The sequence below is a fragment of the Aythya marila genome (genome assembly GCF_965140915.1).
Source record: "Aythya marila genome assembly, chromosome: 16".
Lineage (NCBI taxonomy): Eukaryota > Metazoa > Chordata > Aves > Anseriformes > Anatidae > Aythya > Aythya marila.
The window spans coordinates 12,861,693-12,876,613 of record NC_139057.1 but is presented as its reverse complement, the minus strand read 5'-3'; the positions used below and the strand labels follow the sequence as shown (position 1 = coordinate 12,876,613).

General features: G+C 45.3%; 1 protein-coding gene across 1 annotated transcript in view; it reads left to right on the top strand.

Annotated features, from left to right (window-relative positions):
• Positions 1-200: 200 nt before the first annotated feature.
• TRPC4AP (transient receptor potential cation channel subfamily C member 4 associated protein) overlaps positions 201-14,921 on the top strand; it is a gene marked incomplete at its 5' end in the record, with an annotated part of 36,251 nt that continues 21,530 nt past the window's right edge. Inside the window, 5 exons of the mRNA XM_082773395.1 lie at positions 201-365; positions 9,263-9,391; positions 9,661-9,777; positions 12,365-12,422; positions 13,549-13,604. Of these exons, the coding sequence (XP_082629521.1) occupies positions 201-365; positions 9,263-9,391; positions 9,661-9,777; positions 12,365-12,422; positions 13,549-13,604 (525 nt within the window). The remainder of the gene's footprint in view (positions 366-9,262; positions 9,392-9,660; positions 9,778-12,364; positions 12,423-13,548; positions 13,605-14,921) is intronic.

Here is a 14,921-nt window from a genome sequence, read left to right as displayed (position 1 = left end):
GAAGATCTGGGCGTTATTTACGCCCAGCCCCCCTGCTGCTCGCCGTGGCTCCCTCACAGCCCCGGGACTACATTTCCCAGCACCCCCCGCGGCGCCGCCCTTCCCCTCGGGCAGCCCGCGCGGGGGCGCCGCGGAGCGCGGCTGGGCGGGGGGAGGGGAGGGGGCGCTTCCTGTTTGTCTCGGCCGAGCGGGGCAGCGCCATGGCGGCGGCGGCGGCAGCGGGGGGCGGCCCGGGGCCCGGCGGCGGGGCAGGAGGAGGAGGAGGAGGAGGAGGAAGGAGCCGGCGAGCAGCGCCCACCACCAACATCCTGGCGCAGCTCCGCCGCGGGCAGCTCAGCGGCCGCGGCCTCACGAGGGGGGCGCAGGTACCGGGGTGGGGGGGGGAGGCCCGGTGGGGCCTGGAGGAGCTCGGGGTGCGGGGCCCGGTGGGGCTCTGAGGGTACGGGAGGGATGTGGGGGGTGTGTGGGGGGCTTGGTGGGTCCCCCCCGGGCTTACCGGGCATCCCCCGGGGCTACCGGGCCTCTCCCGTGGCTACCGCCCCCCCCCCGTGTCGGCCCCGGGCCGTGGGGGAGGCCCCACGCTGCCCGCCCGGGGTGAGGCGGCGGGGCCGTGCCCTGCTCTGGGGTTTATCCTGCTCCGGAGGCCGCCTGGCTCCGAGGGTTGGTGCTGGTGGTTTTCCACGGAGCCGGTCCAGGTCCCTTGGAAGTCGGTCATCTTTCCCGGCTGATGCTGTTGGGAAATGCCCAGGAGTGAAATCGGCTCGGCTCCCAGCGCAAGGAGCTTTTGGGAGAAGCTGGTGGTGGGTACCGGGCTGGGCTCTTCTCACGAAGAACAGCTGGCCTTTATTTTAAAGGTTATGCGTGAAATGGTGCGAAGAGTTGGAAGCTGGAGCATGGGATAAAGAATTTAGGTTTCGGTGGTGATTCATTGAGCTAAAGTATTATAAAAGGGTTGAAATTTAATTTAAAAAAAAAAAAGGGATTTACGTAGTTTTAATTAGTACAGACAACAGAGTATTTTCCTTGATTAACAAGGATTCTGAGCAATTTCTCCAAGAACACTTGCTCACCCAAATAAGCACCCATACCCGTAGATGAGGTAGGTAAAAGAGCAGGGGGGGGATTTTTAACTGCTCTTTTTGCCCTGGTTGTGCCACTCACTCAGGTACTGCGTTGGTAAATACTTCAGAAAAAGCAAATCTGCTTGAATTTGACCCCGTTACTCTTAGTTTTTTAGGAATCTCTTTCTGTGGGGTTGTTCCAGGAATGTGTTTTGCAGGGCAGGCAGACGCAGCGGCGTGGTGCCTCACTGCCATGCCTGCCCACCTTCATGGGCTTGCTCGCTCGCTCCCATAGCGATTTAAGCCAAATAAACCTGTAACAATGTCGTGTGCCTGCTGCGTTCGCTCCAGGCTTTGTTTTGCTCAGGAAGCACAGTGGTGCTGGGTTTTAGTTTGGGACTTTTGTGAATTGTTTGAAACAACTGCTGAAGCAAACGACAGGGCTTTCACAGGAATCAAGGAAACTTCTGCCCGCTCTGGCCTCCTTCTCCTAAGGCCCTGGTTTGGGGTGGATTTTGTTGCTTTGTTTGTTTGCTGTGTAAATTTCAGTGTCGCTGTGCTGCACTGAGAGAAGCTTGGACAGGTTGGGCTCCCAGCGCTTCTTAAGTGCTGTGGGAATGCATTTTTAAATCACTGACACTGAGGGGGGGGAAAAAAAATCAACTCCTTGAACGATTTTCAACTTTGTAAATTGTCTCTGTACTGTTACCTTGAAGTAGTTTTTTGTTTGTAGAAGATCTAAATATAAAACACTTTGACGTAACTTTTAAAGAAGTACGAGGCAGGTTGGGGTACTTTCTTTTCTGAAGTTTTATTTTTATCAAGATGTTAACAGTTTTCCTTCTGTTGACTCCTCAGTAGCAGCGTGCAGCCCTTGCTTTAGGTTCTCAGCTCATTTGTTCCTGAAAATCACAAGAGCAGATTGAGTTTCCAAGCTGCCATGTTGGGGTCTCCAAGAACAAGTCAGGAGAATGCCCTTCCAGCTCTGTCGTACTGCTCTTTGTAGGGAAGTTCTGAGTCACCAGCTGCATGAACTGCACCCCTGGCGTCTTGTGAGGAGGAGAAACTCTTCAAAATCTTCAGAGAGATTGGGAAACACCGTTCTGTGTCGTGGCGCTGCCATCCGAGTCCTGTTCTCCTGCTCTGTTGCCACTGTTTTAGCATCTAGTGTCCGAGAGGCAATTAGTGCTTCTGTAGGCAACAGTGCTAATTGTTTTCTAGTGAAGCTCGGAGTACTAACTTCAGGTGATCTCAAAATCCATTTTGTGAGGAAAGTAGGGGCTTATCCTCAACACAGTAAGGATAATTCTTGACAGGCCTGTATTGAAACATTAGTCAGTCTGATCTTAGAAGGACACAAAAATAGTTTGGACAGCAGCAGCCACCTGAAGGTCTGGCAGTTTTGAAGCCAGCTAAACCTCTACAATCTGTGTCTTTGTTGTGTGTTCCTGCTGTGCTCACCTACCTGAAGTCACGGCTTTCTTGTCGGTTGGGCTGTCTGCGTTAGGGCTAAGAAGACTGATGGATAAAACAGGTTTTAGTGGACGTTGCCATTATCTGTTCGTATATCCATTTTAGCCTTATTGCTAGCATCAGCGGCTGCCCTGGATGTAAGCATCAATCACCGGTATCAGATTGTGTAACCTTGTGCTGAGCACAGAGCAAGTGAAAGAGGCTTTTCAGATACCGGTAAACTAGAAGTGGGCCAACTTCCCAGAAGTGACACGCATTTTCTAATAAGGAAAAACACTGCTTGGGAGCTGGCTGGCCTGGCACAGCTGTGCTGAGAGACGTGGTGGGGTTTATGCTGCTGCTCCGTGAAAGCAAAGGAACGTTTTGGTTCACCTGGTCGAGCTGAAAGCAGGATTTGATCCCTGTGGCAAGAGGGCACAAACTTTATCTGCTGCAAGGCGACTGTGAAAAGCACGTATAGGACATGAAACCAGAAGATATTTAGGTGCAGCTATGCGAATCCCTGTGGAGAAGTAGTATAATGACGGATTAGCCAGAGATTTGCTGGCAAATTAGCATGCTTCTGGTGCAGCCCCAGGAGCAGGTCGCCAGCGCTGGTCTCACAGTCTCTCAGGACTGCCAAGGCGTAGCTGAAACAATCAGAATGGAAAAAGAGTCCATTTTTCCAGCTGCGTTTCATGATGTGCTGTTCCTAGGAGTAGATGCTTCCCTTAGCAGTGTAGTCCCTAACCACTCTGAAAGATCCCTCTGTGAAAGGGAAACATTTTCCACCTCATCGTTCAGATTTCCAACTCCTACCACTATAAAGTATCAGTTCTATGGAGTAGTTCCCCTCCAAGTCCACGAAAATACTTCGCTTTCTAATCAATTTTGTTTTTTTTCCTGGCAACAACAACAGCAAACATTCACGTGAATATAATCCACTTTAGTAGCTCTAATTGTATGGGTCTTAGCAGGCTTATGGCTCTTGAGGAGAGGACAGCTAGCTGGTATTGAAAGCCTGGACGCGCTCCTTGTGTAACAGGGGCAGGAGCTCTGTCTTAACGCTGGAAATGTTCAAAAGTGCTGGTGTTAGACTTGGGTAATGTTGTTTTGATTGACTGAAGATTAGTGGGAAGAGAACTGCTGCAGATGTGATAGTTCCTTGCTTCGGTGTTTTTTGTAGCTATCCTTAAGATTTTTTTTTATTTATTTATTTTTTCAAAATTATTTTTTTTAAAAAGCAGCTTTGGAAGCTCTAAGGAAAGAGGGATCACCGAGAAGTTAATATAATTTTACATACTCGTTGATTTATTTTTCTCTGAGCGGAAGATGGTCAGAACAAGCGCCAGCAGCCTATCCAGGAAGTTCTGAAGAACTGCTGCTGCTGAGCTGCTCCCAGGATGGTGCTGATGCTCTGCTCGCAGGACTGCGGCTCTCTGGGATTCGCAGACCTGTTCTGTCTTGGTAGGCCAGCTCGTCCTGCAGTGCCAGCGAGTGGCACACGACTTGGGGATTGCAGGGACGCCTACACCTGGCTGGCAGCTGCAGCAGGGCTTGTCCTGAGGCACGGTGCCACCGGGTTCAAACCCTGCTTTTGGGGTGGCTGGAGAAAGGCCTTTGGAGAGGCGGTGGTGATGGGAAGCTTGAGCGGTGCTTTGAGGGATCTTGGAGCTGGCAGGAGGCTGGCAGTGGGGGTTCTTGTGTGGATTTTCACTGCATTAATTCCACCTGCACAGGGTTTCTTTTTGGAAATAAGTGTGGGGCCTCTTACTTGTTCTTATTTGGAGCTTGGTGCAAAGGACCCGGCAGGTACCTGGCAGCAGTCACTGTCCTGCAGCTGCAGGGTGACCACTTCTGCCTTACAACACTTCCAGAATCGCTGCTGCAGCCTGCAGTTGTATTCCTGTGTAAATGTGAAAATTGGGGTGGGGGCTGCCTTGATTCTAGGCTTCTCTGTGAAATGTCACACGAGGAAAGAGGCGGCATAGCCAAACGCGTGGCTTTTAGTGACTGGGAAGGAAAATATAATAAAGAACCAAGGTGACTGGGCAGTCCCCGAAATCCTGAATAATCCTTTTCCTGGCAGTGTGTCAGACACAACTTCCTCAGTTATTAATGTTCTGAGGAAAATTGAATATTTAATTGCACAAATACTAGTTTCCTGTTTTTATAAAGGTGCAGCCCGAAAGGTTTAATGGAAAGGGGATAGAAAGGCTTTGATTTTTGTTAACATGCAGAGGCCACGCGCTTGCATGTTCCTTGGGATCCAGAATCATACGCCTCATTTCCTTGTAAACTTGCAGAACTTCTGAAGGTGCTTCACAAGCGATCAGGAAGAATACTGGGGATGGAAATTCTGCTTTTTTTTTTCCTTAGAGAACTTCTGATCTTAGCATAATGGACAACAGCAACAACAAAAAAAGAATTTAAAAAATGACAAATGATGTGCCTTGGCTTGAAAATCTGTCCCAGAATGAATGCTGTAGCAGTGTGGAGGATGCCTGGATACCTAAGTGAACTTTTTTTTCCTTCTCAGAGATCAGCCTCGCAGAAGACACTGTTAGAAAGCTTTCCTGTACTGAGCATTGAGTCAGACAGTGATGTTTTTGAAGGGTAAAACGTGAAATCAAGACATGATATTATTAGAAAACTGTTACCGTCCCTCTGGAGAGCAAAGGGGCTGGCTCACAGCGCATCTGGAGCTGCTGTCGTGGGCTCCTCAGCATCTGCAGGAAGGTGTGGATGTGTCCCTGACTGCAGCTCAGAAACGTGGCAGAGGCCAGGTTAGCAAAAACCTGGGGCTGCTTTTGTTGGGCAGTGAAAATCATCAGAGGAGAGGAACGCAAGCAGAAGGGAAAATTGTTGCTGGAAGGGGAAGCAGGCGAGAGACCTTAGGCTGGTAACAAAAGTTTGAGCACGTGGTGCAGCTCTGTGCGTGTGCGAGGGCGCTGGCACGAAGCTGCAAGTGCTGTAACTGGGGGTGAGAGGAAGGCGTGGATTTTGGTAACCTTTAACATGGAGCTGCATATGGCTTGGTGAAGGTCTCAGCGTTGTCTGTTACTTGTTGTCCATTAGGAACTGCTCATGGATGCTGGATTTGCCTTAATCCTAATGGATAAAGGATTTCTAGCACAGGAGGAGTAAAAAATTTAAAACAGGTGCACTCATCTACAGTCTCAGTGTTGAGTTCTTTGTATACTTCGAGGAAAAACTATGCACAACAATCAGGTTAAACTCTGCAGCGTTCCTGCTACAGCTGTCGGGCTCTGGAATAATGCCCTGGAGGTGCAGCCCTGTGGGAGAGGCTGAAGAGAAAAGGCTCTGTGTGCTCTACCTGCAGGCATGGGTGGACGTGCCGACCATTTCAGCTCCCCGCTTGAATCTTCTCGGCAGTCGGATCCCTGTGTCCTCCCAGTGCACCCGTGCTGGCTTCGGGAGGAGGAGCGTGGGGTGGCTGGGGTGCATCCGCCCGCTGGGGAACCTCCAGTGTCCAGCCAGCTCGGCGCAGGCAGTTCTAGGTAGTTTGGCAGCTGGGTGCTCAGGCTTGAGCCGGTGTGTGCCACCTCGTCCCGGAGGCTGCCCAGAACAAAACCTCTCTGGGAGCTGGAAAACGCCAGCCCCACACGCCTCGGGGTGAGCTCGGGGTCTGCGGCTCCAAGCTGGGATGAGTTACGGCAAACTCCTGGGAAACGTGCGCTGCCCGGGTGTTGGTACCAGTTTGGTGAACTGTGCGTGGGTGGCAGGGAAGTTTTGATGTTGTTTCTTCTGTTTTCCCAGTAAATTGATACTTTGCCGTCTCTTCCCACTGCCGGTAAGGCCTGACAGCTCATAGCCCCTACCCACAGCCTCGAGGAAACCTTTTACTTTACCCGATGCCGCTTCCAGCCGGGTTTCTGCAGCCTCCTCTTTGTTCTAGCTGGGACCTAACTTCATGGGCTTTGTGTGCAGGATCTCTGAGGTTTTCTCCACAGCTGCTCGGGGAGCGAAGAAAAGTCCTGAAATATCACTGTTGGATTGGGCTTATTCCGCTTGGGTGAGACCAAAAAAATGGAGAGAGAAGAGGGCCCCAGAAAGACCCCGCTGCCAATTCAATGCGTGTTCGCTGCTGTCCACCCAACAGGAGAGCAAGAGGGAGACCAGCTCTGCTTCTAAATGAGAACTGGTGACTCGCTGCTCTTACAGAACTCACGAGATGCGGATCTTAACCAAGATGGTTGCAGGGAAAGAGAGCTCCATCCCGTTTAATTGAATTTGAATCCCTCCGCAGAATCCAAAATCTTTCTGCTGGCAAATGCCGCCCTGCCACAATGGAAACACTCCGAGCCAGGGCAGCCTCAGAAGGACCACAGGCTGGAGCTTGCAACGAAACCAAAGACGGGCATTAAATCAAGAGAAAGAAAAGCTTAAAAGCTTAGGGTTTTTTTTTTTTGTTTTTTTTTTTTAAGCAGTTACAAGGAGATGAGAGCAAGGAAACATTTACTTCAGTCTTTCAGAATTTGACGTCTGGAAGTTTTCTGCAGCCCAGCACAAGCGGCTGCGTATCAGAGGCCAGGATGGGGAGAGGAAGCCTGGCTGGTAGAGAAATGAGGACGCAGACAGGTTCTGCCCCACACCAAGTGTGTGTGTGTGTGATTACCAAAGGCAGCATGAAGCCCAGGACAAAGTTAAGCACCAAACAGCACCGAAGGGCTTTTGGCCTGTTCTGAGAGCACTTGGATGCTGAACTCCGCGCTGCACCGCTGGAACCTCAGGCTGCAGCCCGCTCACGTCATCGCTGCCTGTGGTATCTCCCACATCAGCTGGAGCCAGATAGTTGGATCCTGGCCCTGGCATTTTGCTGCTTGTTCTTTGCACTTTACCCAGCAATTAATCCGGTTCCTCCTGCAGCTCCTGGGGTTGTGTGCTCCTCCCATGGCGGGGACCGGGTAGTGGCAGAGCTCCTCGCCCTCTCCGCGCTGGGTGTTACAGGGAGAGCAGGGGATTGGTGACTTCAAAGAGGCTGACCCATTACTCACATGCGAAATGAAGCGAAGCCATTTCGACTTTCTGGTTTTGTCCTGCCATTTCTTGTAAGGGCGGCCTCCGCAGAAGGCATTCTGCCACATCAATCAGCATCGCTGGAGAATGACTCTTACTCCAAAGTCAGAAATTAGAGAAAAGTTTAAAACTGGAGGGAGCGTTACGTGCCAGGCTTGCTCGGATTGCTTCAGTCTCTCCTTGTAGGAAGAAAAACTGGTGCTTAAGGACCTTGAAATTCTTAAAGTATGAATTGGAGTATTTCATCAGGAAAAGAGCCCTAAGGATCTGGGAAGCTAGGACGGGAGAGGACCCGTAGGAACTAGTGTCAGTCTGAGGTTTTCATGTGCTTGCATCAGTTTCCTTGCCTTCCTGTATGCTGTCTTACAAGCCTAGAAAAGGGTTAAATTCTCAGTCAGAAACAGGAGGATATTTGCATATAATTGTCTAATTGGAACTGAATGGCCCATCCCTTTGGAATGGTAGCTGAGGTGTAGCTGAGAAGGATGTCTTGGCTGAAACAATAAGGAAGGCGATTTCCTGGCTGTTAACTATTAACAATGAGCATTAAAGCAGGCTGGAAGGAAACAATGCGGGTTAACTGACCCAGAGTGAGAGCAGCTGAGAAGTGTGGCTCTAGGAGTGAGGGAAAATTCACCCATGTGGCACTGAAGTAAGGTCTTGCTGGCCTGAGAATTGGCGTTTTTTAAAAAAATATTATTTTTATTTGAAAGGTATATAAAATTTTGTAAAACCAGCCAGAGGTCTTGCTGGGTTTAATTCTTGTTGTCCCCTCTGCCCTTCTCTACAAGGATAAATCCTCACTTCAGGTTTGTCTCGGTACCTGCAGTGAGGTCACGTTAAGCAGAGGGGCCAAGTTCTGCTTCATGCTGACTGGGCTGGGGGACTGATGGAGAGTTCCTCCCTTAGAGCATCCCCTGGAATTAACCTGCAGCATTCAGCCTTTGGAGATTTTTCAGTGCTCTAAGCAGAATATTCACTAGTCTTGTGCTGCTGCTTCGTTTGTTTAGGGGTAAAATACTGGGAAGGAGGAAGAAAATTGGAGGAGGTTTGCAAACTGCAGTAACAAACGCTAAGGTTTTCTTCGTGGCTGCTGCCTGCCTCCCGGGGTAGCAGCGGTGCTGTTCTGGTGCTGCTGTTGGTCTCCAGTTCCAAGCAGCCCAGGACTGCAGAAGGAGTCTCACCGGGGTGTTGATACGTCCCTCAGGAGTGCTTGTAAATCTTCAGGCTAGGACCAGCAACGCTTTCAGGGACTTGGCTGAGGAAGGGCTCGTTACTGGTTGAACATACGGAGTAATGAAGTCTTTCTGTCTTCAGCGTGTGCTCTCTACTTCAGTCCAGTGTCGTTTGTGATAGTGTCAGGGTCCCCAGTTTCCTCCTTCAGTGACCTGTCAATCAGAGGTACACTAGTGGAATTATTTAGAGATGATTATGTTTCCATACTAACTAATAACTAAGTAACTTCAAATAAGTATTTGAAGTGGTAACATCTGCCTTAAGCCCCGTCCCACATGAGGTACATGGACCATCTGAAATTCTGCTACCAGCCCTGGATAGATTGCTGCTTGGGAAGAGGTGCTGTGTTCTTTGATGGTACAGTCTACAACACGTGATTTTCTGTGATATTCCAATATCGGTATTGTGGGCAGGCTGTTTTCCTGGGTGTCGTGCACTGGACACGTGGGAATTATATTCGTCTTTTGTTGCAGATCACAGAGGCCTTGTTAAAGGAAAGAGATAAACAAGCAAAGTGGAATGGGATTCCCTTACTGTTGCAAAAGCTGTACGAGCATAGCCACCCAAACAGCGACTTCTCCCAGTGCCAAAGCATCTTGAAGGTATTGTCTGCTGTGTTCTCCTGGAATGGGGTGGGTTTTTATGTTGTTACTTTCTCTAAAGGCTAGTATGATGATATACTGTGACTTTTGAAAGTGTGTGCATGATAGTACCTGTGAACTGGATGCAAATAATAGCTAGGAATGCGTGTAATTAATTAGTCACCAGATCACATGAATAGTCTGAGAAAGTTGTGTTTATACTGATGAATAGTTTTCTCTATGAATCATCTCTTTTTTTGTTTTTTTGTTTTTTTTTAAACTGCATACAGGAAATTTCTCCACTTCTCTCGATGGAAGCCATGGCATTTGTTACAGAAGATAGAAAAGCTGCTCAAGAGTCCACTTTCCCAAACACGTACACCTTTGACTTGTTTGGAGGAGTTGATGTAAGTGTGGTTGGTTGTGTTTTTGTTTCTTTTTGTTGCTGTTTTTTTTTTTTTTTTTTTTTTTTTTGTTGTTGTTTTTGTTTTTTTCCTCCAAAGACACCAAGAGATTTCTGCATGGTAGTCACGCCATTGCTAAATCTGTAAATGACACCTTTGAGACTTGTGAAGTTTCTAAATGCAAGCAACAGAAACATTTTACTGTTTTGATGTTAGTAATTACAATTGTGCCTATTTGAGTTGTTCAAAATGTAAAAATAAATAAATAAATACATATTTATTTTTTTTAATGTATTACATCATCAAAAGCAAAATGCTGGTTTTTATGTTGTAAATTTGATTTTCTTCAGGTAGCCTGCTTGTACTTGAGAGACAAGACCTCTAGGGTCTTCAACAGTTTCAAATGATTTCTAGTTGTAAGGTTAAATACTACAGTCACTACTGGAGCACCAAGAATGACACTTACTGAAGGGAATGTCTTTGTTTTTAAGCACACTAGTACACTCCTGGCCAGGTTGTCCCTTTGTTGCTGCCATGCAATGCACACTGCTTCATCTGTGGAAAAATTCTTAAGCAGGGCTGCTAGGTTTATGTGTAGATGTTTTGGCATTTTATCTTTTTTGTTTATCTGTTATAATTTGACATTACAAATATACCCAAGTTTGCTCGATTTTATTGTGACAGACAATGGCATCTTACTTTTCCTTAGAAATGTATGATTTGTGTTTTTCAGGCGACGGATTAACTTTTTTTTTTGTCTAGCAGTCTTTGCTACTTCTCTCTTGTTAGGCTTAATGGGCCTTTATTTCAACAAGACATCTATTTAGGATATATTATTTTGAAAATAACGCTAGCTTAATTGCTGGAGTCATGTCATTTGAGGACAACATTCTTCAGCTACCCAAGCAATTTAGAACATAGTATGAAAATGTTTAAAAACAATACTTTTTATTTTTAAACAGAAAAAGCGATGTTTTCCATTAAAGTGCTTTTACCATAAGAATGCACTGAAAAAAGCCTTGTTTCATATTTAAATGAGTATGTATATTTGTTTTTGTGATAGTTAGGGGGAGTGATTTGGTGGTTTGTTTTTTTTGTTTGGTTGTTGGTTGTTGTTTTTAGCTTTCTTGGGTAACAGTCAGCTTTCTGACTATAACAATAGATACCTGGTTCCTAATTACCTGGAACTGTGGTGAGAGATTTAGCTGGTCCAAGTGGGTTTAATCTGGTTAAAGGTAGTGTTAGAAGGCAGCGGTAGGTGTTTTTGAAAGTCCTACTTTAGGACTTGAAAGGCAATTTAGTCTGATCTACTAGTTCTGTGAGTGCCACGTACTGATTCTGTGTTGGGATATTTCAAACCACTAAGTATCAGTGACTTAGGAAGACACCAGATATGCAGTGTACTCCATAGTATCACACTATAATGTGTGATAGCATATTGGTGTAGGTACTTTCAGATTCAGACAGCCTTTACATCAAGGAAGAAGAAAAGCACATTTATGCATCATTCATTTATAAGAATTATTGTAAAATGCTGCCTGAGAGTACGAGCATGTCAATTAATACATGAGCTTTAGTGACTTTGGACACGAATGCAAGCCCATTTCAAGAAATTAGATCTCATAACTCCATTTCTGTGTTTTGTTTGTTTTGTTTTGTTTTGTTTTCTGGGTAAGTGAGGCACCCTCTTACCTATTCTCTCTCTGCCTTTTGGCCTCTTGCACTTCTTGCTGCATATTGTTGCGGTTTCAGTAGGATGGCTGAAGAAAGCCCTCTCCAAGGAGTGTCTGACACCACTGCAGTCCAGTCCCTGGAGTGTATGTGCGAAGCATACCAGTGCTCAAGGATAAGATGATAACTACGTGGTGGGTTATAGTACTGACAAAGAAAAAGAGATAGGGTATGCTTCTGTGGCAGGATAGAAGAGATCTTTACTGCAGCCACTCTTAAAGACTCACTGCTTGCAGTAGATGTTCTTTCCCAGAAGAAGAGCAGGTGGCCTGCATCCCAAGTGTTCATGGATATCTTTGTGTGCTTATCTCGGGTACGTGGCTTTGAGGTGTGCATTCTCCTCCTAAAAATTAAGCTGTTAATCTGAGCACTACATCAGTGCTTCTGTCATTTTTACTTCCCTATTAATTCAACAGTTGCTCTAACAAATACTGAAAAATATATTTTCTTCTTTCAAGTTGAAATACATTTTGAAATCCAGCAGGAGTTAGGAAGAGCCCTTTCAAAATCTGCATTTCTTTGCAGATTATTGCTAAAGATTCATTATTTTGGGAAATATGCGATGGTCGTCCTTGATGTTATCTGGATATGTGTGAAAATACATTCTTTGCTGACTCATGCTTAAAAACTTGCCAGTGGGAGCCTATTTTATACGTATGTTATTTTTCTGCAGGGTAAATACACCTATTTTTTGTGAATGTAATTTTGACACCACTGGGTTTTTGATTGTAAAATTCCCATCAGTCATCTCAGTGACTTCAACAGAGATGGGTCTAAGTTTGAATTTTTTGCTGACAAATTAACTGGTTATTTGTGTCGCAGTGATTATTCCCTTAATTCTTTATCTATTGTTTTTCAGCTTTTAGTAGAAATTCTCATGAGACCAACTCTTATGACACAAAAGAAGAAACAAAAAAGTAAGTAAATAGGTCTGCTTATTTTTTCCCCATTTTTGCCTTGTACCCTTCTTGAAGCAGGAGTTATTCTATTTTTCTGTTGCTCTTTTCCTTCTATACCAAAGATTTCGTGTTCCAAAATGAATCATTGGTTTCTTTGTTCTCTGTAGTACTGATTTATGTTGAGAATTAGGATAGTAACCTGCTGCAAAATCAGGAGTATTCATGCTGTCAGCAGAACATTTCTCAATGCAGCAAATCTGTAGTCACCTGAAACTTCACCTTACTGTGGCTATAGCTACTGTTAACAATTACTAACAACAGTCCACAAAGCATTGTTTATGTAATAGGAGTTACAGAGATTGTGAGATATGAAAAGTATGCTGTTTTCCTGACCAAGTCACAGTGACTACTAATTTCCAAATTGTTGTAAAGAGAACTTGCTAATGGGGAGCAGTAGCTTCAGGTCAGCTTTCCTGCTGGAGCAGCTTCAGTTTAGTGTTTCCATTTCTCTTGTCTGTGATTCTTCTGACTCTCTACAACTCTCCTGAGGAAAGGAAAGGTCATGGTATGCGCCGTGGTCCCTGCCCACCAGCCAGGGAACTTCAAAGGTGAAGTAACTTGAAGTTAAGCTAGAGGCAGCTGTTCTGTGCCCATATGATTTTTAAATATTAAAATGCTGGAATAAATCAGATTGAAAGCTTTTCTACCAATTCCTGATGCTGCCTGGAGAAAAACACATGAACTAAAGACTGACTGCTTTTCATGTTTAATAATTGGAACTAATTTGTTTATAGCATTTTTTCCATATTGACAAATTTTGAGTTGATTTATGACTTCTTTCCTTCTCTAAAACACTGTTTACAAACCCTGTAATTTTGCATGTGTGACTAAGTGTGCCAGCCCTCAGGTACATCTCCATCTGCAGTCCTAGGCAGTAGTTTTGGAAGAAGGTAAGCAAACAGAGCAGATACAGAGTGATTTATTGTGTTTTTTATCTGCAAGACATTTGCAGGTATGATCCAAGTCAGTAGTTAGCCTGAAATTCTCACTCAGTTTATAGCTATTCATGTCGCTACTGTGGACATCACTGATCAACGTTACTTGTTAAGATGAGGCTAGTGAATGTCTGTTTTCTCCTTTGCAGTAAGCGATGACCTCATCAAGGACTGTTTAAGCATACTGTACAACACGTGTATATGTGTAAGTGCAACTGCTATGAAAATGTGTTCTGGCTTGACCAGTGCATCTGTTGGGTATGGGTTTCATGTGACGGGATTGTTTTATACTGGACAACAGACAGACTCTTTTAAACATAACTTAAAATTACTCTGAAACTTTTTGTTAGAATTCCTTTAGTTAAATGTGGGACCACCCTACATTTTGGATTGTTGTTCAAATAATTTGTGTTTTCTTAGGCACATTGTTACGCTTAATCTCTCTTGATTGGATCTTTGTGTATCTGTGTTCCCATAGGAAATTCATGTCAGCGTTTGTTGTATTGAAGCTTAAAATTTGAAACTAAATGGATGCCTGCAGTTTAACCCAAGCTACAGCTCATCTTGTTCATTAACAGTGCTGGCAAACTCTTTAAGTTTGATCCTGCAGATTCTTTGTATGTTGAATACCAGTGCAGTTGTGCATTGATGGCAGATCAGTGCCAGCTATTGAAATAGCTTCAGAATTGTAATGGAGAGCTAGAAGGGCATGCCTCTGATTATGCTTACAGGGAACATCCTCAGCATTGTTTAGTTAATCACACAGTTTATTAGGTGGTAACCTAGGGAGCTTTGTTTAATGAAAAAAAAACAAGTTGATAGTCACTGGACTGGAGCTCTTCCAAAGACATCAACCTTATCTGGAGAGTTTGAGTACTAAGTATCTGTGTACAGATGGGAAGGAGAACAGAGGGAACACCACCGCTTGCTTGACTTAATAGGATTTTATTTTGTTCCTTAAACTAGAGGTAATGCAACTTTTGCAAACTGTGATTATTGTAATAGCAAAGGAACAAGTTTGCATTTTTTTGGAGTAGCTGCTGCTTGACTTGATTCACTTCATTATTACCACTCATTTGAATGAGAAATGTTCAGGATCACAGAGGTCTTCTGTGTGCAACATAAACTGTTCTTATGCTTATCTGTAAATATTTAGGAAGTATGTAAGCTAGTCTATTTCTGTGAGCAGTGGTGATAGGTCAGTCACAATAGCCAACTTTGCAAGCACTGAGGATGTAGTTTGTTACATTTAATTCCAGAAAAGAGTGTCCGTGCTGTCAGCAGAGATCAGAGCGTGAAAGCTAGCATTACTTAACTCTGTGATGAACCCAAAAGTCGTGCCTTAGTGTGCTGTAGCATGACTGATGTGTTCATCACTGAATTCATTAAGGCTGATGCGTGATTCTGGTTGCTTGGACTCTGCCCAGCTGAGAGCAATGCTAACAGTTAAGGAGGAATCTGGGGACTGCATTTGCATATTATGAAATGGAGCTGATTATAATTTGTATGGGAAACTAGAGAC